This window comes from Heptranchias perlo, chromosome 25 (genome assembly GCF_035084215.1).
Source record: "Heptranchias perlo isolate sHepPer1 chromosome 25, sHepPer1.hap1, whole genome shotgun sequence".
Taxonomy (NCBI): domain Eukaryota; kingdom Metazoa; phylum Chordata; class Chondrichthyes; order Hexanchiformes; family Hexanchidae; genus Heptranchias; species Heptranchias perlo.
In genome coordinates, this window is record NC_090349.1 from 16,975,109 (window position 1) to 16,999,770 (window position 24,662).

A 24,662-nucleotide genomic window follows, 5' to 3' on the forward strand; every position below is an offset into this window, starting at 1 on the left:
ACTGAGCGTCAAGGGTTATCCCCTCATGAAATGGCTCATGACTCCGGTCAGGAATGCACACACACGTGCACAGCAGGCCTACCATGAGAGCCATGCTGCCACCCAGAACATCATCGAGCGCACCATAGGCGTTCTCAAGCAACGTTTCCATTGCTTGGACCGCTCTGGAGGAGCCCTGCTGTACTCAGCTGAGCGGGTATCAAGATTGCTTGTTGTATGCTGCAAGCTGCACAACCTGGCCATTATGAGGGAACAGCCCTTGGCACTGCCTATCAGGCGAGAACCTGAGGAAGAGGAAGAGACAGAGGAGGAGGAGGAGGAGCAAGAGGCAGAGGAGGAGGAGGAAGAGGCGGAGGAGGAAGAGGAGGGGGAGGAGGAGGAGGTAGTGCAGCAGAAAGTGGAGGAAGAGGCAAGGAGCCTGCAAGGTAGACAGGCCCTGTCTGCCAGGGCTCTGCGTGATCAGATTATTAATGAGTGATACCAGTAACCTCAGTGACACCTCCCCATTCACCAACAGTCCTACACTCCTTACCTTTCCTCTCTCACATGACCATCAAATCGTCCTCCTTATAATTACACATGGCTTCCTCTCTCAGCTCATCGCAGAAATAAAAACCACCACCAAATGCAAATACAAACCCACATTTATAAATTAACATATGAAATTATGCAAACAAAAGGAGACTATTCACCCTTGTGCATTCCCTTAGTGCCTGTCTTTCGTGTGCCTTTACCTTTTCTAGTGCTCCTATGGGGTGCATCCCCAGTGGCTGGAGCATGGGCGGTGGAAGACTGCTGACCTTTAATTGAGGAAATTGCAGATGGCCTTGGAGGCGACCTCAAGCAGCTCTGGGCCGAGAGGGCCCGGGTTCAGACTGCACCATCTCGGCCTGGGCTTCAACAGTCTGGGCTGGCTGGCTGACAGGCAACAGCAAGGGCACTGGTGGAGTGGCAGGGGTGGGAGCAGGAATGCTGTGCACTCTCCCGGTGCAGCACCTCAGCAATCCTGATGATCTGTTGGAAAACAGATTGCTGGACTGCTGTGATACCCTGGAAGCCCATTTTAACAGCAGCAGTCCGAGGTTCTGAGGCAGCAGTCTGAGCTCCAAACACAGCAGTCAGACCTTTGATGGCAGATGCTTGTGCTGCAATGGAAGCTGTGACATCGGTCCTCCGACGTCGTGTCATGGTGGGTTCCACAGCTGTGCCGATGGAGGTGACCACCCATTCCATGTGGTAAAGGATGGGCTCCAAACTCTGCGTAAATCCCTGTGCCAAGTTGGAGCTGGACTTCTCCATACTCCTTGACATTGTGCGCAGGTTTTCTGGGAGGCTTTCCAGTGTACCAAGCATTTGGTTGTGTACGCCCATCAGCCTTCTTCTGTAGCCTGGTCCATCGAAGTCATCATCTGAGTCCTCTGTAGCAGAACACCAATGGAAACAGCTTTCCAGTCATAAAAACACTCGTCGACCATTATACTTTGCTTCCTGCCACTGAGCCAATTTTGGATCCAACTTGCCACTTTCCCTTGGATCCATGGGCTTGTACTTTTTTGACCAGTCTGCCATGTGGAACCTTGTCAAAAGCCTTGCTAAAATCCATGTAGACTACATCAAATGCACTACCCTCATCTATCCTCCTTGTTACCTCCTCATAAAATTCAATCAAGTTAGTCAGACATGAACTTCCCATAACAAATCCATGCTGACTGTCCTTGATTACTCCGTGCCTTTCTAAGTGACTGTTTATTCTATCCCTCAGAATTGATTCCAATAATTTGCCCACCACCGAGGTTAGTCTGACTGTCCTGTAATTACTCGGTCTATCCCTCGCTCCCTTTTTAAACAACGGTACAACGTTAGCAGTCCTCCAATCCTCCAGCACCACGCCTGTATCCAGTGAGGTTTGAAAAATGATGGTCAGAGCCTCTGCTATTTCCTCTCTTGCTTCTTTTAACAGCTTGGGATACATTTCATCCGGCCCTGGTGACTTATCTACTTACTCCTTCTCTCCATCTCATGCACCAAGGCCTCTCGTGCATCATCAGAGAACCTTGGAGCACGCTCTCTCACAGCCGCAGCCATTCTTCAAAGTATCACAGCACCAGGAATCACTTCTCAAATGACTCCCACCACTTCTTGGAGCCACAGTGCACCTCCCTTTTAAGAGGTGCAGGCTGCCTTTAAGTAGTGCTAGCTGCTCGCGATATCGGGACCAGCGCTGATGCGTGCAGCCAATCAACAGCGCAGGTAGCGCTGACTGCACGCAGCAATCATTTAAAACAGCAGGTAGCACGTACATTCGTGCTACCTTCATCGCGACGAATGGGCGCGGGCTAATGGCGTACCGCGATCCTAGCGCCCATTTTCAGGGGTTATCCACTTTAACCCCCATAAGCTTTTAAAACACAGGCTTTTGATCACAGCAGGTGGGATTGTAAGAGAGAAGATTGCTGCAACATATAAAGGCAATAGGTTGCTAGAGAGCAAACATCAAAGGTTTTGTACAACAAAGCTATGGCTCAGGAAAAGCAATAATAGGAAGTAACAGTATGGTATGAAAAGATATGAGGCCCCTCATCCTTATCTGGCAATTTGTTCAAACAACTGGGGGTCATAAAACATCAGATTGTGTTGCATCCAGCAGGAAGTGGACCATAAAAGCAAATAGTATAAGAAGAGATGCCATGATTTACTCCAGAGGAAGGCTTTTGCCTACCTTCAAGACCAGGTAGCGTGAACAGGCTTGGAGAAGCCATTTTCACGGTTCCTCACTAAATCCTAGACGTTAAGGCTGATGTGTATTGCTCTGTATGGGGTTTTAAGATTAATGTTTTTGTAACAATAATAAATGAAGTTAATCATCAGACATATTGCTGTCTCTAGCTTTTAGAATCTGTTGAAAGGATAAAGAAGGAATTGTCACACATTTTGCCATACTGTGGCGATAGCTAAGACTAGTTGTCAGAACTAGTCTCTGGAGTGGGACCATGAACCCACAACTTTCTGACTCAAAGGCGAGAGTGCTACCAACTGAGCCACGGCTAACAAGTAATTTGTTGGTTGTGAAGTGCTTTGTGATGTCCTGAGGATGTGAAACTCTGTTTCTGTCTAACTCTGTTTCTTCCTCCACAGATGCTGCCTGACTTGCTGAGCTTCTCCAGCATTTTCTGCATTTCAGTATTTTCTGCAGTATTTTGTTTTTGAGCTAAGACTAGTAGTTGTTTGAACGTCGAATCCAGGGCTGGCCAGCTCCGACGTGATATGACCCATGCGGAGGTAGAAGGGATAAATTTGTTCATTTTGGATATTTGAACGATGGAACAGTTAGCAGCATATGTAGATCAGTATCCTGCTCAACACGTTGGCGGACTCCTAAAGGTTGGATATCTTACGGGACAAACTGATTCTCTAGACAAGTTGATCCCTCAACCGATATTACTAAAAACAGATTATCTGGTCATTATCACATTGCTGTTTGTGCGAGCTGTTGTGCTACTGTGGACTGTTGCGTTACTGTGGACTGTTGCAAGGTGAAAGCATCATGGCTATTGTTGGCGTGTCTTGCAGGCACTAGAATTATTTGGTCTGAGACACTTGGACGTTGATCAAATGAAATCCTTTACGATTCATATATGCTACAAAGTTGTTGTTGACAACATGAATGCCCACAAATGAAGCCTTGGGTTCTTAGGAACCAAGTCACCTAATAGAAGTGCTGGGTCCTCTTGAGTTTTTTCCTCCTTTCAATTGGCAAAATGACAAACCTGTTCTCCTTGCAAACAAGGCTACAATAGTCTATTGATGCATTGGTGTGTGCGGATGACAGACTGATCAGGCAATATCACCAGTTGTGGCTTGTAATGAGTCGGGAGAATAAAAGTTCAATGTGGTGATGAATTTAACCACAACAGGCAAGGTTGTTCCTGTGCTGGGTGTCACCCGAAGGTCCGGTCCAGTAGATGACACAACTCGGTGACGGCCTCCCTGTTCATGAATTTCCATCCATTAAACTGAATGGAAAATCTGCCTCCCAACACCCCCCCCACCCCCGAAACAGGATTGGTAGACTTCTCGATCAAAGCTATAGTTTCCCCATGGACATTAAACTGGTCGAATGTCTCTCATGTCATTTTATTACGGAGTATACCTTTAAGTTTTATATTTCGCATAATTAACAGCCATCTAAGCAGATTAGCAATGAACACTGAATCAAAACTAATTTTTGGGGATATTTGCTGGTGCAGTGTAGTGCCATGAGACACTCAGCCTAAGTTGGGGTCAAATCTATCAAAAACGGGTGACTTATGCTGCTGTTAAACGACAGACCAGTGGTGCGATGCGCAGAATACAGATTTGAGTTATACTGCTAGCTGCGGGTCACTCTGAGCTCAGCATCAAACAAGCTCTGCGCATACGTGCAGATCTGCACTTCCCACCTGGCTAAATTTACTGTTAGGAAACAACTGGTGGGAGGATGCTTCTCTCAACATTAGAAAGATTCCACACTAACTTTTTCATATTCCCAGGAGGTCCACTGCGGCTTTGTTTCAGGATGTAATTATACAAGGCCTACTGAGAAACCCAAGTAGTGTGAGCCATCTACCTCCTGGCTTCATTGCACCTATCTGTCAGATTGCCTCCAGAAACATGTGTAATACTGCCTCTCTCACAGTGGAAACCAATGCATCAACACGAAAGCCTTAACAGCGGCCTTAAAATCAAATTTCTCACAGTAACCCTTAGAGTTGCACCTATTAATGACGTGGAGTTTCTACTTAGTCAGTTTCTATGATTGCTCTTAATCTGACTGTCTCATTTTTCAGGAGTCATGGTTTGAATGTGTGATGACTGAAACTATTCCAAGGTACAGGGGTAATGTCTGTGGTACCTGCAATGATCTTTAGTCTGAACTTTGATTCTCATAATGTAAACTACAGACTATTCACATACTCCTGTGACCCCTTCAGCATTCTTACTGTAGCTGAATGAAGAGAAAAGGAAAAAGAAAGTCTTTGTAACATGTTCGTCACTCTTATTAAACGTCATGCTTGATGTTGCGACTATGTTATGGCCAGGCAGAACGTAGGATAAACATTTCCATAAGTTAGTCTGACCAGATAAGTCTCAAATAAGTTGATGTAAATACAAAAGTGGAGATATTTATCATATCACATAGCTACCTATGACATATTTATTACATTTTCTGTAGATTTCAACTGAGAAGAAAATTGAATGAGTGTTTTTGCCCCCTTGAAAATTAATTGAAGCTGTTTTGTGATATTAGTTTGTAACTGCAATGTCACACCTGAGGGAACAGAATTTTTATCTCTTGTTTCTTCTTTATCTAACCTACGAAAGAAATTATATTAAGCCATCACTTACCTGGTGATAATAGCTAAGTGAGGGGGACTCATACAGGCTCCCATAAACAGTACCACATTCTCATGTCGTGTTTGTCTATATGCCATCACTTCCCTTTTGAAAAGTTTTAGATGGTCCTCATTGTCCCTTTCAATATCAATCAAACGGATTGCCACCTCTCCATGCCAACGCCCATGATAGACTTTGCCAAAGCGTCCTTTGCCTATGAGTTCTCCAATTTCTAGTTGCTCAAACGGGATGTCCCATTCCTGCAGGAAAATGCTGGTCTGACTTGCCTTTCGTGGAAAATTACGTGCAGACAACAATGAAAGGTTCATCTCCTCAAAATCATCTTCAGAACCATCTGACTTATAAGCCTCATCATTTGCATCTTCATTCTAAGAAAACAAAATGAGTTTCAATCAATCAAGCAACTTGCAATGACGTTCTATGGTAAACATGCAACTTAACAGAGTGAAGAAGTTGTTTCCAAACACGGCTGTTACATTGTACTTCAGTGTACATGATTACCATTAAAACCAAGTGGCTTCCACATATATTTTTAATAAGTAATTCTAAAATTTTCCACATAATGCCAGGTAGATCTTCAATTCAATTTGAAAAAAGCATTTTATTACCATATTTACCAAACCATTTCAATCTTCATCTCTCTCATGGTTTTTAGATATTCATAATGAGTGTGAGAGACTGATTTTAAGCAATCAGATGATGTCTTGAACCACAAAAATAAAGCTTTGGCATTCATTGGAAGCCTTAATTATGAACAGACGTTCAACCTTGTACTCATTAATTTATATCGTTTAGATTTTTTCAATGTAGAGGTTTTAATTCTCAGTCATTTTCTGTGCCAGCAATAGATGTCAGCACAGATGCTGATGCTTAGTGAATCACAAGTCCTTGAAGTGAAATGGTAATGATGTGATGTTCACATGAGAATATTACCAATTTGTGCTATATCTATTTGTTGAGAAATATTCCACAGTTGATTGCCAAGGTACAAAAGGGGGTAGCTAGGTGCATACATACACACCATATATAGTAGGGAAAATTTTACTCCCATCACAACATGGATACTTCAGGACAATTTCAGCCACTGTCTGGAATCTTTCTCTCTTGTACTAACTTCCAACTGTCGTCAACACTGAAGAGCTTAAAAGGTTTGGTGATATCTATTTTTCCTTCATAAATATACACCATAACAATGAAGTCTAGAATTCTTAGCTCATTAATGTTAATATTTTTACCTTTTACGCTCTGCTTTTGTGAAAATATGACCTTTTGATCACCTCTTCTGCGTTAATTCCACTTTTGATTTGAAATCGTGCTGTGCAATATCACTAACGAATACATTAATATGTTAGTATGAAATTCCTTTGTCTGCTGTTTCAATGAAGGCATTAACCTGTTTATTTTAACACAAAATTTATTTTAAATGGGTTAACAACTATGCTAAAAGAGCAGACAGAAGAATTTCATGCAAATACATTAACATACTCTTCACAATGTGTTTATTGAACATGGGAATTAGCAGATTCTGAAGCCATCCTTCACTCACACACACATTATATGTTATCTTCACCTGTTGATTTTTTGTCTATTGTACTTAGCCGCAAATAAGCTTTATTTGGAGAATGCTGCAGTTCTTGTGAATCTAGTAATGTTTCTGCAGAGGGGACATTGTGTACTGACTGAATCATCAGCAACCAGCACAATCAACCTGTTAACACGGTGGTGCCTTATTTTACACGCTTGAAAACAGATTTCCTGATCAATGTTGTGTGCTCACTTTCTTACTGTCTCAGTCAAGTAGTCATTCTTGGTAATAGGAGATGTCTGATTTTTACAATGCAAGATGATGTACCAGTACATTAATAGCGCTATTCCTGTGTTCTGGGCTATTGATTCTAAGGGTGCCTGAAGGCAGGGAGACGATTGTGGCAATCTAATTTAAAACACACTAAACGGTTTTGATATAACTACACAGTTCATAATATAAATCAGGAGTAATTTTGAAAATACAAGGCAAGACTTAGATTTTCTGTAAAACTTCAAACTACTGGATGTCCTGTGGTGTTGCTCATTGGTAGTCTTGGATCTGGGGCACGGTTGTGATGTTCAGCTGCTCTAAATAGGCAAATCCAGGTAATTGTAGCTATTTACAATCTGATAAGGTCAATAATAGCACTGTGGTAACTGCTTGTAAATTTTAGGATACAGACCAATGATTGGCTTTCTGTTTTTAAGAATGTTTTGCATCTTAGCAAAGTGTTACACTACAGACGTCACATGCCGAATGTAACAGATGAGCCCAAGACTCTTATAAATATATTTTCCAAGGCATTGCTGATAGTAAATTAAAGGTTCAGCTGCTTTATGACAATAAGTGTGTTATCAACAATCTGTGATGGGGAAAGTATGACAGAGAAAGTACAAGAAATAAGTGCCACTTTACTCACACACACACTAGGGTATCTCCTGTAATATTGCTCACAGTGAGTTCGATGATGCTGTTTTGTAAGGGTAGGAGTGTTATACCATGTGGTGCTCAATGAGGCTGTAAAAAAGCTAATAAAATTCTAGGTTTTATCTCACTAGGATGCTGCTGGATATGAGGAAATGCAAATACATGAGAAATTGGGTCCTTTTTGTTAGAACAAAGCTGACTATGGGGTGATGTAAGAGAAGTTTTAAAATTATGAAAGGTTGGGATAGGATAGATCGGAGAAGATTGTTTCCTGTAGATGAGGGGTTAAAAACAAGGGCAGTAAGTACAAGATTATATGTAAGAGATTTACAAAAGAGGGCAGAAGAAACATTTTCGCACAAAGAGTTGTAAGGCTGTGGAATTCATTTCCAGGGTCACTGGTTACTGGTTGAGGCAGGAACTATGTCAACGTTCAAGGATATTTGGACAGGTGGATGAAGGAAAAGGGGCTAGAAGAAATTTGCATATGAGCCAATTATCAGCAAGAAATTTGCCTGGAATACATTTTCCAACAATTAGTTGTGAAGTGAGACACGAAACGATGCACATGTTTCATGATGCCAATTAATAATCTCCTTCTTTCTGATTGTGTTGACTTATGCTGAAGTATGGTTCCACACTGATGGCAGACCTCCAGTATCTCATTCAGGCGTAATTTTTCATGTGTGAGCACCATAAGTATGAGACAGTGAATACTGGCAGGTTACTTAAGTATGAGGGGGTGGGAAGAGTGCATCGCAGCCAAGCCTGATGCTATTCTCACCCAATATCTATACCGTGCACTTTCCAGAAAGGGTCACAGAATTGCTGACTTTTTTTCTAGTGAACTGAATAAAGAATCAGAACATGTAGTTCAGAAGAGTTCAAGTATATAGCTCTTAAATTCATCATCAGAACACTTATTCCTCTAGAGTCCAAAAATCTATCGATCTCAGTCTTGAATGTACTCAACAACTCAGCATCCACAACCCTCTGGGGTAGAGAATTCCAAAGATTCACCACCCTCTGAGTGAAGAAATTCCTCCTCATCTCAGTCTTAAATGGCCGACCTCTTATCCTGAGACTATGACCCCTAGTTCTAGATTCTCCAGCCAGGGGAAACAGCCTCTCAGCCTCTACCCTGTCAAGCCCCCTCAGAATCTTATATGTTTCAATGTGATCACCTCTCATTCTTCTAAACTCCAGAGAATATAGGCCCATTTTACTCAATCTCTCATCATAGGACAACCCTCTCATGCCAGGAATCAATCTAGTGAACCTTTGTTGGACTGCCTCTAAGGCAAATATATCCTTCCTTAGGTAAGCAGACTAAAACTGTCAGGTGGGGCATTTAGCAAGCGGCTGATGCGATATCACCCGTTTTGCGCTACAGTCCCACGGCGAATTTCTACCCCACTGAGACTAATTGCAGTTCACTCATCATCAACACAGCTGAGATGAGTTAACTCAATGCAGACCAAGGATTGAAACTGGGAACTTCCTGGCCATGCATGGGTCAATTCCACACTTGATTCATTTATTAATTAAACAATTAAGGAAGCAAGTTAGCACACCTTACGTTAATTTAATCTACCAAGACTCACAGTATATTTGTATTGGAGCAAAGTTTAACTTCCTCTCTAAAATCATGCAAACAGTTGAGCCTGGATTTTCTATTTGGTTTTATTTTCATTCACCACCTTAAACATTCATTCCGTCCACCACCAGCGCACTGTGGCTGCAGTGTGTACTATCTACAAGATGCACTGTAGCAACTCGCCAACGCTTCTTCGACAGCACCTCTCAAACCCGCGACCTCTACCACCTAGAAGAACAAGGGCAGCAGGGGCATGGGAACACCACCACCTGCACGTTCCCCTCCAAGTCACAAACCATCCTGACTTGGAAATATATCGCCGTTCCTTCATCGTCGCTGGGTCAAAATCCTGGAACTCCCTATCTAACAGCACTGTGGAAGTTCCTTCACCATACGGACTGCAGCGGTTCAAGAAGGTAGCTCACCACCACCTTCTCAAGGGCAATTAGGGATGGGCAATAAATGCTGCCCTTGCCAGCGATGCCCACAACCCATGAATGAATAATTTAAAAAAATTAACACCAGGGTTAAACCTGTTTAAAATAATTAGAGTTAACGCTGGAGTTAAAATAACAATCAGAAAATCTAGGCTTAGCTTCCTAGGTTTATTAAGTCTATTGACACTTATTCTCAATTGAAATCTCTTGATGAATTGATTTATTCTTCATTTGTCTTGCTGCTTAAATTTCATGGATGAAGACATTAGCTTCAAGAGGTCAGTTAATCTTTTTTAATCACTTCCAACTTACCTCTGAAGTGGGCTCATTCACTTCCACTCTAAGCGAGGGAGTTCCTTCACTAATGAAAGAACAGACAATTTTGCTTTAGTACAGCCTGATTGTTTGAATAAAGTTCATGCAAACAAAAAAAATGCAAACAGCAAAATTCATTCTCCACAATTTTTTCTACCCCCCACATATTATGCAGGGGTAGATTTTATAAATTAGTACTCCTGGTGAACAGCTTCACAAGACAGGAGTGTACATCGGGAATTTGGACTTTGAGGTCAGCATGCTCTGTACAATTTCTACTCATTAATTTTAATGGACGGAAAACTGCTTGGGGCTTGCTATATGAATGCCTGAATTTGCAGTATACACTCTCAATGCATGAAGCTCTGCGTCAGGAGTGCTAATTCACGAAGTCTACCCCGATAGTTAATTCCAATACATTTTCATGCAGAAGAGTGGCTGATGGTGCAACACGTTGACCTAAATATGTTGTCCCCAGAAATGATTCTCCTGTTCGGTTGAGTTTCCTTAACTCAGTTATTGTGAAGGGGGTGTGGGGGGCGCTAACTGACGGTGAGTTGCTTCCCCAGAGAGTGAGAATGTTGGGGTTGCAGCCCCTCTGACCTACTCTTACACAAACAAAATAGAATCTGGCTCACACCTGCAATTCTGCTATCACATTACAGAAATTTTATGTATGCGCAATGGACGTGATACCTTAAGATAAGTTAACATAAATGTTCAAAAAGATGGCTGGACATTTCCAGATATAACCCGAGGGATATTTGGAAAGTAGAAAACATCTGTATTACCATTATAATAAGGGATAAAATGGGCCATTATAATAGACTTAGCTTGGGTACCGTTCAGACCCCCCCCACCCTGCTTAAAGAAAAAAAACTATTAAGGGGAAAATTACATAATCTGCAAAACTTGTAGACTGGAGGAAGGGGCTCTCAAGAAAATGACTTGCAGTGGTTAAATTGTCTAGGCTACGATTCCAGTTTTTACCTCTTTGGGAACCATACAGCTGCTTGATGTTTGGTCTGTCCCACTTACTGGTGCGGCCTGTGGCTGGTGTTAGAATATCACTGCAACTACTGGCAACATAATTCACTTTCTCAGCTCTCACAGCTAATGACAATAGCTGTAGGCATGAGGAGATCACTGATTCAGCAGGCAAGCAAACACAACAGTTGTGAGACTGAGCATACTGATAGAACAGCTGAGTCTCATAGTTGACTATCCCATTTGCGTGCCTCCTGACTCAGTGACCTCCCTAACCTACTGGCATTTCTTTCAACTAGTGTTGCCAACTCTCCAGGATTGTCCTGGAATCTCCAGGAATTAAAGATTTATCTCCTGGACACTGCTTCCAATAACCCTGGAGAAAAATTATAAGGGCACTAAAGAAAATGTGATTTTAAAAAAATTTGCTTTGAACACTTTTGTTTGTTATAACAATATTAGAGATGGGGGGAAAAATGCTGTTTGACTGACAGTAAAGAATCATCCAATTGGTTAATGGAGAGTCTCTTCACTTTTCAATTGGCATGGGAAGGCAATGTGCCGTGTGGATAGATGTGTAGGGCAACCAATGGCGGGAACGTGGGGCGGGGTGATTGGAGGCAGGAGGGTCATGTGATGATACCTCTAGGAATACGTCCAACCAGAGTTGGCAAACCTACACTCAACTGACATGCAAACTATGTTGACTCCTAAAAAAATTGTAGCTTTGTACACATGCTGGTAGAATAGCTGAGGTATTGAGCTGTATGAAGTGCCAGTCGAGTGAAATGCCGGTAGGCTGAGGAGGACACACAAACAGTTAGCTGTGACTTTTACTGTATTTCTAAGTCAGTTGTCCTGTTGCAGCAAGGGAGTTACAAGGCTCCAACGCCTGCTGAGAAACTAAAGGCCTGACTAAAAAGTACAGACAACAAGCCACAAATTATTTGAGGAAAAGTACAGCCTAGAAAAAGCTCTTAAAGGTTTAGAAAAAATTCCACCAGTCCAAAAAGCTAAACTTAAGATGAAGGAAGTTGCAGATCTTGTGCAGAATGTGGAGGTACTGATTTGGAGAAGAATGAATGTGAGCACTGAAAACCTAAAGACTTTAGATATACAGTCTACTCCCGACAATTCAATTTTGAAATTGAATTTTAAAAATTGAATGATCCAATAATGCGAATTATGCAATGTAAATAATGCAGTAAAATGGGAATTTAGTGTAAAAAATGAATTATCATAGAATTTGAATTAAGCAACTAAACATAATCTGCTCAAGTACAGGAGCAGTGAGTAATAACTGAAAAGTGTTGTACAAGAAGTTTCAGGAACAGCTGCTTATTCTACTATGAATGAAATATTAATAAAAGAATAAACAGGTGAAGGAATTATACAAATTGTCTTTGGAACTACAAACTAGAAGACCAAGAATACTGCACGGTTGTTTTTCAGCTGTCCAGCTGCTTCACAAAGAAAACTCCAGCGATTGCTTCCTATTGCATTCTTTATGATTGCCATGTTATAATCTTATATATGGATGTTATTTTTAACATTTTGATTTAAATCACAATGTACTATAGATTTTATTATAAATATATAGCAGGGTGCAAAACAGGCAGCCGATCTGATTCAGTCAGTTTCCCGTCAGGTGGATTAGGTTAAAATTACCCTCCTGGTTTGTGAGTTGTTATGATCTGGAAAGCACTGTCTGAAAGGGTGGAGGAAGCAGATTCAATAATAACTTTCAAAAGGGAATTGGATAAATACTTGAAGGGGGAAAAATGTGCACGGCTATGGGGCAAGAGCAGGGGAATGGGACTAATTGGATAGCTCATTCAAGGAGCCGACACAGGCACGGTGGGCCGAATGGCCTCCTTTTGTGTTGTATCATTCTATGATTCTATGGTTTCTGAATGAGTCAGAGTGACAATAAATAACTTGCTGCAACAAATCGCTTACCTCAGCTATTTAGTGTTCACATATATTTATAAAGGGTTTAAAAGTAAATAATTGAAGAGCTCAGTGGACATCCTAAACCTATGACTGCATAAAGTCAACTGATTTCTGATATGGTTGCAGGTTGATTTACTTTCAGGTTACATATTACCAGAATAGATATATATGCAGTGATATAAATGTTTCAGTCTTCTGCAGGTGTTTCAAAAGTTGGGTTGAATTTTTCTGGGTCCTGTTCAAGTTGAACTGTTAGAAAACCTAAGGGAATTCTTCCTTTCACTGCGGATGTTCAGAAGTACCATAATATATTGATAGCAAATAGGCGAGAGGGCATCAAATGCCGAAAACACGGGTGTTAAAATGTTACTTTCTGTACTGCGATCCTTAGCCCTCATTAATTGTGTATATTTAGACCCCACTGATGCCATTTCTGTTAAAACAATAGGAAAATGTAAGGTCAGTGTACATACATATAAGAATGGTTGGGAAGTGGATTTAACATTTTGTACCATCACTATGTCTTGAATCTAATTTTGTATGGTATTTATAAGTTTTTCCCTTTCTGCAGAGCAGATAGCAGTCAGGTGGCTTGGTCTGGACCCACTGCCAATATGTAAGAACAATCCAAGACAACGCTCGTTCCAAATCCACCCCCATGTTAGAAAGTACCCGGTTTGCACTAGCAGCCTTGGCTATGGTGGCAAAGTAGGACCGAAAACTCATTGTGCGAGAAGCCAACCGCAGAATGGCAAAACGTCACCATGTCACTCGGCGGGGGAAAAAAAGTTATCTGTTTTTAATATTCTCTCTCTCTCTGCCTTTTGGGTTTCTTTCTCTCTGTCTGTGTAATTTGACACAATGTGTATTCAGCATACTGGGACCTACTGTTTTCCATGGCTAACCTGTCTGAACACCAACGACACCTTTTGATTGGTGTGATGGTGTCCCAGCCTAATATAAGATATGCGATTTGAGAACCTCTTATTCACTCACTCACCTGACGAAGGGGATAATCTCCGAAAGCTTGTGATTTTAAAATAAAATTGCTGGACTATAACCTGATGTTGTAAGATTCCTTACATTTGTCCACCCCAGTCCATCACCGGCATCTCCACATCAAACATTTTATACATCATTCAATATTCCCGCAGAGTGTATACAATGCTTAATATTCACAAAGTTCACTTTAATTTTTGTAAAATTAGCCAGTATCAAAGTCTCTTACATGGGATCAGAGTTGACAGGGTGGAGAATAACTTGTGGAGTTCGGCTTTGTGTCTCAGGTGTGACGTCTAGGAATAAGAAATTAGGTTAAAAATTCTACATCAAATAAAGAATATCAACTCTCTGAAGGGCCTCAAAGCAAGAACATGGCACTTGTTAAAAGAAGATACCTTAATCTTACAGAAATCAAATAGAAACTGTATGAATTTATTCATGTCCCCTAGTCAAATATTTATCAAAGGACCTTGCCTCTTATGGCAATGACAGACACATGATTCAATTCATTTAAGCATCTCAAATGTCAATAATTAAGGGGAAAAGAAGTGCCTTAAGAAAATGCAAGAACTATGACTGTAGTTACATGATACCCACTGAAAGCTGTTAAACTTAACTGAAACTTAACTACAGAAAGGAATAATGGTCAATTAAAGATCACTTACCTGGAAAAATGAACTGCTGCTTGTACTTGAAATAATGAGAAGCTTGCAACAGAGAAAAGGCAGAACTGTAAGCAAAGCAATCAAGCCCAAGTAAAACACAGGCAAAAGGCATTCTCTTATCTTTATAATAACCATTACATTTGTCAACTTGATTGCTAACAAGCTTATGTTACAAGCAACACTTTATATCAGGCTATCAATATTGTAAGCAAATATAAAATGACACTAAAATTTCAGATTAAAATATTATGCCAGTTTACAGGGCTTTATGTTAATAGGTTCTACAAAAAGAGATTAAATGGCAATTTTGCCCCCTCTGTTAAAAGTCTGTTAACAAAATGGTGGGACTATTCAGTTTTCAAACTTGCGATTGCATTGGATGCAGATTTGTTAGCAGGAACGACAAAGCAGCAACCAATCATGGTGTAACAATAAGGGATTTTTTAAATACTTCTTAAGCAACTAAACAAGCCATTGAACAGACAATCTCAGGCCCTGCCGCTACTGGTGAACCCGTGCAATTGAGAAAGGCCAGAATCTGTTTGGTGTGGGAGGGAGCGCCTCGAAGCACATTACAGGGTCAAAAAGCATGTGATATTTAATGGATAATGCGAACTCTGTGCCCATTACTGCGAGCACCCGGAAGGGGGTACAAGTGATGCTGCACGACTTAAAGAAAAAATAACGGTAAGACAATTATATTGTTGTAAAGTAGCTGCGGTATTACCACCTGTGCTTGGGAGCTCGCCCATGCAGGGTGGGGGAGGAGTGATAAATGGCTGCTCCTATAGAATTTCACTGGCTATGCATCATTGCCACATGGAAACATTGAGCTTACTCCAACCATCCTCAGAAATGCCTGCAATATCTGTAGAAAAGAGACTTTAAAGTGCCTGTCGTGCCAGTTAAAGTTAAATTCTGCATTCTGGAATATTGGGGCCATAGTGTCGGTCTTCCTATAACTGTGGATGAGCTTATATTCCATGCTGTAATTGATTCTTTCTCTGACTGTTTTTGTATGTCCTGGACTGTTTTTGTGTACTTGGCTCAGAGATTGGTTGATTGTTATCTCAAATATTTTTCTGTTTGCTTGTGACTAGTTTGGTTGATCAGTTTGTATGCTCGTATAAGTCTGTTTGCCATCTGCTTATATGGATCTGAGAGTTTATGTCCGTTTCTGTCTTTGCCGCTGGGGACAGGTGGGAAGTCTGTCGAAGGGATTTAAATGAGATTTTCTAACTCGTGCTGCTGCTCGCCTGGTGAAAACTGGCCCCGAGTTAAAATCGGGGCCTTTGTATATGTCTCAGACTGTGGAACTGGTATCTCAAACAATATGGCCCTAAAATTACACTGGGGTTTTGCTGGACTTCTGCCAGAATTCCAATGGAACCATCTGGAAATTGCATTTCCAAGATTCTCCAAGCAGCCTTGGAAGGGTGGAACCTCCACCCAACCCTTACATGATGCTAACGTGGGTAGAGCTGGGGCCAGGAACTCCCTACAACAGGAGTTCCCACTTCCACGGCTTAAATCAGTAATTCATCATGAATTGGAGGTCGATATGTCGAGTGATTTGAGGCCTCCAGATGTTGTAAGTGGGCCCCAGAAAGAGTAGTGGTTTGGTGGGGGGGGGGGGGGGGAGTTCAGGGGTGGACAATGGCGTGGACCCTCAAAGAAAGAGTAGGATGACTTCTAAATTATTATTGGATTATCCCTGTTAATGGATCAGCACAGGGAGGCCGAAGAGAACATGCCTGAGGTCTCAGTGGGGAGTGGCTGGGCATCTCCATCCCCAAATGGTGGGCAGATGAGAGATTTTCCAGCTGCATGGGGCAGGCAGGGGCTGGAGATGTGCCTCTGTAGTGACGTGAGTGCCCGCTGGTCCAGTGCTAATTAGGTGTCCTAAAGGTGGGGTCAGTTTTGGAGAGCACCGGTGGGTTTAACCTCTGGGATTGCTGGCCCCAGGTTTTTGGTGCTCATGTATATGGAATGATGCTCATAATCATTGTCCCCAATCAGAACAACACTGGGATGGAGCTTCCTGGTGTTACAGCAGAGGAAGCTCTTGCACAGAATATAAAACAGCATGGTGAAACAGAATCCAATTTCAAAGCTGAAACAAGTATTGATGCCAGAATAGAACTACAGAATAAGTTTAGCAGAACCCCCAACTATAATTTTCCTGATAAAAGGATAGAACTGCAAATGCTGAAAATCTGAAATAAAAACAAAAAATGCTTGAAATACACAGAAGGTCCGTCAGAGTCTGTAAGGAGAAAAGACACATTAATGTTTCAGATGTAAGACCCTTTCTCAGAACTGAAAACTGAAAGATAAATCCAAAGAAGAGAAGAACAGAGCTTCTTCATGACTGGCATTCCTGGAAGAGACATAGAAGAAAAATCAAACAATACAAATAAAAAGGAAAACTGCAAATGTTGGAAATCTGGAGTAAAACCAGAAAATTCTTGAAGTAGACGGCAGCTTCAGTTCCATGGAAGGGTCTTGCATCCATCAGGGCCTGACTGGTCTCCCAGAATTGTTTGGATTGCCTAAGGGGTCAGAGAGGAATTTTCCAGAATTTTTTTTCCCCTTAATTGGCCTGGGTTTTTATCTGATTTATCGCCTCTTGCAGGAGGTTACATGGCTTTCGGGTGGGGTGAGGAGTCTGTATATTGTGATGGACAAGGCGTCGCAGTTGTGTGGGACAGGCTGGATGGACCACTGTGTCCTTTGGTATAACATTAACCAGTCTTTACTCTTTACACATGTTGACAGACCTGCTGTGCTTTTGAATATTTTCTATCGTCACTTTCCTGATGTGTTTTTATTGGTGTTATGTCATAAAAGTGGTTGAGCGAGTAAGCCACATATTTATGCTTCTGCATTTTGGCCATGATAGTTTGATGATGTTTCAGTCATTAATGAATTTGAGTTAAGGGAATCAAGGGATATGAGGATAGGGCAGAAAAGTAGAGTTGAGGTAGAAGATCAGCCATGATCTTATTGAATGGTGGAGCAGGGTCGAGGGGCCGTATGACCTGCTCCTGCTCCTATTTCCCATGTTCTTTCATTCATCAGCTCTTTGAAACAATGAAGCCTGTTTTTCTTCAATTTATTTTGTAATTTTGAAGATCTTGCACAATGTTTGAGCCATGGTCCACTGGAAGGCACCATTTGTGATTGCTCGTTACATCATATCATTTTTCAAGCAGGGCTTTGAATCAGAGCTTTAAATAGATTTAGAAATATAAACTGGCTGAAACACATGTGTGATACCAACGGAAGCAGCGGGGAAGATTTTCCCCATATTTAATTTTGGCGTGAAGGATTGCCTGGGCAAGGAGAATTATGGATTGGCTCCATTATGGACCTGCCCACCTCCCCGTCTGATTTTTCTTCGCAAGCTGCACCCAGACAATCCTTTAAGCCCATGTGCAATAAGAGTAACATCTGCGCTGGTATTTCTCTGCCTGGGAATAGCAACGAATACAACTGTTGCGCATGAAGTCAGTAAAAAACTGAAGGTGGACTGCAAGGAGCATTATTGCTTTTGGCATAAAGGGTATATAAAAGGGAAGATGAAAATTTCTTCAAGGGAACAACTCTTAGTAATTACTCCCCACTGAATTGTGTGACTTATAGTCTGTGGAGGATCACAAATGACTTTAATACAGAAAACGCTCATTATACATTCCGTGGGTCAAGTGCAGCCTTTGTGGCTTCTATTGGGGCTGTCGGTCCAGTCTCACATTTTCCATTCCCTACGTTGCTGCTGCTGTCTATCTAGCTCTTGTTCTCCATATCATTGTCCCCAGATCCTGCCACTATCCAAATGCCCCTCCTGATTCAATCCTATCTCCTCCCTCTAAACTGATGCTGGTTCCAATCCTGACCCCTCAGCAGATATTATCAAAGCCATGACCAATGGATACCGCCTGACTACTGTATATCTTGGTAAGGATCTTAAGTGGAGCCCTTAGTGAAGTGAAATGTGTAAGATTAAAAAAACTGCAAATGCCAAAAAGCGGCAATAAAAACAGAATCTGCTGCTTTGTCAGCAATTAGTAAGGAAAAAAAGAGGTTAATGTTTGGGATGCAAACCCTGATTCAGAAATGAAATGTGTCCTGTTGGCCTGTCTGAGAGCAGCAGTGGAAGTGCAGAAGGCTTCTGACTGGGAGCATTCTGCTGTTCCAGCTGAAGGAGGTTGTAAAAGAAACCTTTTCAGACGTGAGATGGGAAAGGAAAATAGCACACTTTCTATTGAGTAAATATTTAACTATGGTTTAAAATACTTTTCAGATTCATGTAAGCACACACATTACAAACTGTTTTATTCAAGATTCAATTGTAATGTCATGATGTCTTTTTTAATGTCACTGACTCTCACTTCTCAGTAGGTGAATATACAGAATATTTATTATTTACAGTTTGTTGAATTCTTGCTGCTCAGTTTTCTATTGTAACACTGAGGTTCCTAATGATTCATTAAGTTTGGAAATGCTACAATAATGATAATTAAATTCTGTATGCTCACCTATAGAGGACTGCAGAAGTGGAGCAGCTAAAAAGAAATGCAACAGTGCACAAATTCACTACTTTCAATGAAGCAGATTGTAGTTGGACCAGAACCCACCATGTAGCAGTGAGTTGTCCTTTCAGCACTTCTCAACCTATCACCACATTCTGCAGAAACTAATGGCTTTGTTAATAAAGTTAATGAGAAGTCTTTACAACCCTTGTGATCACCAATGAATATCAAGCAAGCGTAACTACCCCGTCCCATGTCTGGTCAAGAGGCATAAAGTTGTTTTAGATTGAAAATGCATGCCATTCTCACTAAATGTTGCATTCCAAGATGAACAAATGATTGCCACTGAGGCACAGCTACACACACTACAAACATACTCTGAGATGCAGATAGATCGTAGTGTAGACTTTATGAATTCATCTTCTCAGCCCAGAACGTCACATGCCAGGAATGCATATCAAGAATTCAGGTGCAGAGGTCAGCCAGTCCTGCAGAATTTTCTGTTCATTAAATTCCCAATATATGCTTCAAGCTCCATGCCAGGAGCATAAATTAATAAAATCTGCCTAATACATACTCAACCAGAAAAATATACAACCCCAAAGTCAGATATACAATCTTATCAACATATTACATTTCTTTAATTTTGTTAATTTTCTTAGTATTTTCCTCAACATTCTTCAGATAATGACGATTCCCACTTTTATTAAATTCCATTGACTACAATGATGCACAATTATAAATTAGGGTACATTCAAATACAGCACCAAGGATACATTCAACTCCTTTGTTCTTCCCCCTTACTTCCACAGTGCAAGGGCAGAGTCAATTATACGTTTCCAACTTGATTGTCACTGAGTTTTCCAATTATGATTGATATAATGAATGGAGTTTGTAACATATCACATAGTCTTCAAATAAACATCACTTAAAATCTTCAGCCTTCAGATTAAATAATATTTCAAATTCTGAGATCATCAAGAACCTCAGTGATACAGTACAACATTGGGTGGTAAAATATTTACTTCTATATATGTAAATATAGACCATATGATATTGTTAAAAATGGAATTACCTTGTGGTGGGCTTGTGTGGGTGTGCCCCTCAACCAAGTCACTGCTTGTGATTGCCCTCAACCGAATGTTAGTGAGTATACCTGATTTAGAAAAAAAGCAAAATTCTAAAACCCATTTAAAATGAATATTGACTGCATTAAAAGGTGACTACTCTACCCAAAGGTTCAAACTGAAAATTACTATAATCTCAAGTTTTTTTGTGCAGAGAAAGAATCTGCTGTCAAATTAACGTCGCTTTTGTACAGTCTCTGATGTTGCTGATGTCCTATTCCCCATTACCATAGAAACTATTTGTGTCCTATCTAATAGCAGGCATTCATTTTGTAGTTATAGTAACAGCTGCTGATTGTAGGTTACTAGGAAAAATGACAATGGATACCAACTGCCAAATGTACAAAATGTTAAGATGCAATTATGAACAAAACATATGTTTTGTCACATATCTTTCAAAAGTGACAAATACTTTTTAAAAAATCACTCCATTGGTGGATATTATCCCGATTGGATAGCCATCAAAAATAATAACTTCTAATTGAAGAGAGGACTTTGAAGGAAATGACCAGTTTGAAATAGGACGCTATTGAGTTTTTAAAATCAAAATCTCCTAGAAAGAATATATTTTTCTTTTCCATATTGATCAGAGCTTTTCCACCAAACCTTAACTCATCCACTGAAGTAACTGGAAAGTCCAATTGTGGACATGTACCTGAACACCAAAGATACATTAGCTGCTTAAGGAGCCTAACGGCATGACTTTGAAGCTATTATGCGTACAGAACAAAAACGCTCAATCAGTGGAATGAGTGACGTGCCAAAGGATATAGATCAGCGGCTAATGGCTTAAAGTAATGAGTGAAACAACAAGGCAAACATATTTTGTTATAAGAAGACTGTTGGTTTAGAAGCCTGACCAAAGGCTGTGGAGGAACGTAACATAGTTGGAAGAAAGCAAGATGCAAGGAGAGATTCTGAGCAATGGTTTACTGTAGAAGAGTGCACCAAATCACAAGACTATCACTGGGGGAGAGCATTAGCGTTTATTTGAATGTTGGGCACCTATTAAGAGGTCCAAGCTGAATTAGACCATCAGGAACAGACTTCTATAGACAGCTTCACTCCATCAACAGAGATCAGATGAAACTTTAAAACTAGGCTTCTAATGAACATGGACATAACCCTCAATGAACTGATGGTGATTAGACACACATTAACCATGGGAAACATACATGTCCATTTGCCAGGAGTCAAATTCACAATGATATACCCCTTGATGCATTTCCCCTTTACTGGATTGTCAGGGATCTGACATACTCACCACTAGGTAAATAATACCAGACACTGCCCACTGTTACAAGATCAAACTAAAATATATTACTAGTAAAATGGACGATCATGGCTCCAGCATAGATTCAATATATTCACCAATGCAATAGTTGGAAACTCAAGGAGGAACACTGGAAGAAGCAATGCACCTGTGCAGAGACATTTTCTTCCTATACCTATGCATGCCATTGTTTTCTCAAACCAGATATCTGCATTCAAATTAGTCTGTTTAGTCAGTTATTTGTGAACTAACCACAAAACCTGGGCCTAGAAATAGGTCCACATAACCGGAGTACGAAGGCCCCAATATGGCGGGCAGGAAGCGTGCACACATTTCTGGCCGAAAGCACGCCGTCCACCATATTGGATAAGGACAAAAAAAATGCATTCTTTACCCAAGCCTGAAACAGGCATTAGGCCCTTTGCATATGAAAATAAGGGGCCTATCTGCTGTTTGAGGCCCCCTCTCTTTCCAAGACTGGTTTGCTCTGAGACAACCTGCACCAGCATCGGCTGCCCTCAGGGAAACCAGGTCTGGGATCGCCTGCTAAGCCCAACCAAAACCGGCTGTAAGTTTGTGTTGAACAGTAAAGCCCTATCCCTCAGCCAAGGTGGCAGTTGGGATAATGCAGTTGGCCTCCGTACCCCTGGGCTAGGAAGGAGAACATCAGCCAGGTTTCCATTCAATTTCCATCCAGTGATCCCGGTGGAAAGTACACATGTATGGACATTGGGTGACGACAGGACTGGGTTTTGTTGTGATGTCCTCCATTGTCAAATAGCTTGCTTACACTTGCTGTCTCGGTTCTCACGTGAAGATTGACAACTTGATTCAATAGATGCCTTCAGGAGAAGAAGTGCCATTATTGTTTTCAGAAAATGAAATCCTCCTGTGTTCAAAACAGTTATTCAGCTATGATATCACTTGAGATTGAACTGCTAGGACCTTTGAGTACAAAAGGAAGAATATTATACTTAGGATATATAAGGTTCTGATACGTTCACACTTTGGGGCTGAATTTCCACGGGGACTTTCCTGATTGTCCAATTGGCGGAAGATTCATGGAAACCCTGGAGAAACAGCATGAGTGTAGTTTACACTGTTTCTCAGGGGATTCCGTGAATCATCCGCCAAAGTTATAGTGGATGATCAGGAGAAATTACAAATCCTTTAATCCAGCGTCCATCACATCACATTAGACCTCCTTGGTCCTACATGACCATGCAAATTGACAAAATATGATTATTATCTGCTGAGCATGAAATGAGTGCCTTTATTACAAGCAAGTCAAAAGAGAACCAAAGTCTTCCTACTCTTTCCTCCCACCCTGCTTCCTCCAGGCACTTCTTTCTACTATTCTACCACTTCTCCTAGGTGCAGCTTGAGGGTATAACATGAGGTGACTGGATGCTCCTTCGCTACAAAAGGCTCATGAGGTGGCTTTCCTCTCATGGCAGCTTGACCCTGACAGCAACCGCTGCTGGCTGCATTTCTGCAGCTTGTGCCTGGACAGCATGGTGTCAACCCCTACATGCCACATTGCACGGTGCTCTGAGGGAGAAGGCCAGATGCTTGGTATACGCCGCTGTCCTGAAAAATTGCAGCCTTATGCAGTGCGCTTCAAGCCGTCATCGCTGCACTGGGTGCTGGATCTGTGCTTCCACTGATCAGAATGCTATTAGATTGTTAAAGTCCTGCGAGACAGCTGCCTGCATCCTGGCCCCCAGATGTCCAAGAAAGAAAAGGTAGAATGGCCAGTGTGTTACCTTGCCCATCCTCGTTAGGTCATTGAACTTTTTCTGGCACTGGTCTGCAATTCTGGAGCTGAGGGAGGTGGCATTCAATGCAATTTTTTTATTGCTTCCTCCCATGGACATCCAGCAGTCTCTGCTGTATTTCATCCATTTTTAGGTCAGCCTCATTAAAATGTTATGCCCTTCTTTTCCCTCTCCCTCCAATGTCCTGCCAGATCCTCCAATTGATGACATGCTTTAAAACTGCCACAAAAACTCACATGAGCCGTCTACTTGCCAGTTACCTTTGTCTAGTAAAATTTCCACTACTTACCTGCTGCCTCCCCCGCCCCTGGCCTGTTGCTGCAATCTCCAGCCATGCTAGGCTCTTTAAAGGCCTGTATCCTGGAATTTCTATTCCCCCCAGTGCAGTACTCCCACGGTAAACAGAATCTGCGCTCAGCCAACAACAGTGCCTATTGAGATGAGCTGACCCCCACGATTTACTGCAGGGTCAGCACTGAGGAGAATCGTTGGGTCAAAGTGCAACCTGCGGGCTGCAACACCGGCATGAATGACCCTGTGGATTGTCGGGGCTTGTACATTTAGGAATACAGGGACGTACAGGGCTGTAAGAAGCTTCTGCAATCCATCTGGGTAGTCTGAACATTTGCAAAATATGGCACACTACTTCTCAAATACCCCAATCACTCCCTTCAAAATATCCGTTCAGTTTCCTCTCAAATTTGAAAGTATCAGAACATTAAATAATTTCACGATGTAAGGAACAAAACTGGCTTTTACTATGAATTTGAGTATTTCCATTCCTCCATGAATTAATCTTCTAATGGTACTTGTGTAAAAATCTGTGGCTAGAATTTGTAGGTGGTGAGTCAAACATCCATCTAAAAGTGGGGACACTTTTAGAAACAATTACATGTGGATTTTGCGATGGAGATGGGAGAAAGTCAACATCTAAGCTCAAATTACCTTTGAGAAATCTGTTGCTAATTACTCTATGAGGGACCACAGTGATGGGAATCGATGCAACTACATCTTCGAAGGAGAAATGGCTGAAGTCGGAAGGGAAGCAGACAGGATCATGGTTTCTAGGTGTGCTCCCGGCTGTGCTTCTCTTCTTCCATTACCGATGCCTCTGGAGCAGACTCCATGCAATGTGACCGCACAGGAA

At 41.5% G+C, this 24,662-nt stretch overlaps 1 protein-coding gene across 1 annotated transcript in view; it reads right to left on the reverse strand.

Moving 5' to 3' along the window:
* The window catches only part of ksr2 (kinase suppressor of ras 2), a 330,233-nt gene that overhangs the window by 69,001 nt on the left and 236,570 nt on the right, over positions 1-24,662 (reverse strand). The window contains exons 11-15 of the mRNA XM_068005691.1: positions 20,413-20,493; positions 14,806-14,847; positions 14,367-14,433; positions 10,196-10,244; positions 5,386-5,762 (exon numbers count right to left, since the gene is read on the reverse strand). Of these exons, the coding sequence (XP_067861792.1) occupies positions 5,386-5,762; positions 10,196-10,244; positions 14,367-14,433; positions 14,806-14,847; positions 20,413-20,493 (616 nt within the window). The remainder of the gene's footprint in view (positions 1-5,385; positions 5,763-10,195; positions 10,245-14,366; positions 14,434-14,805; positions 14,848-20,412; positions 20,494-24,662) is intronic.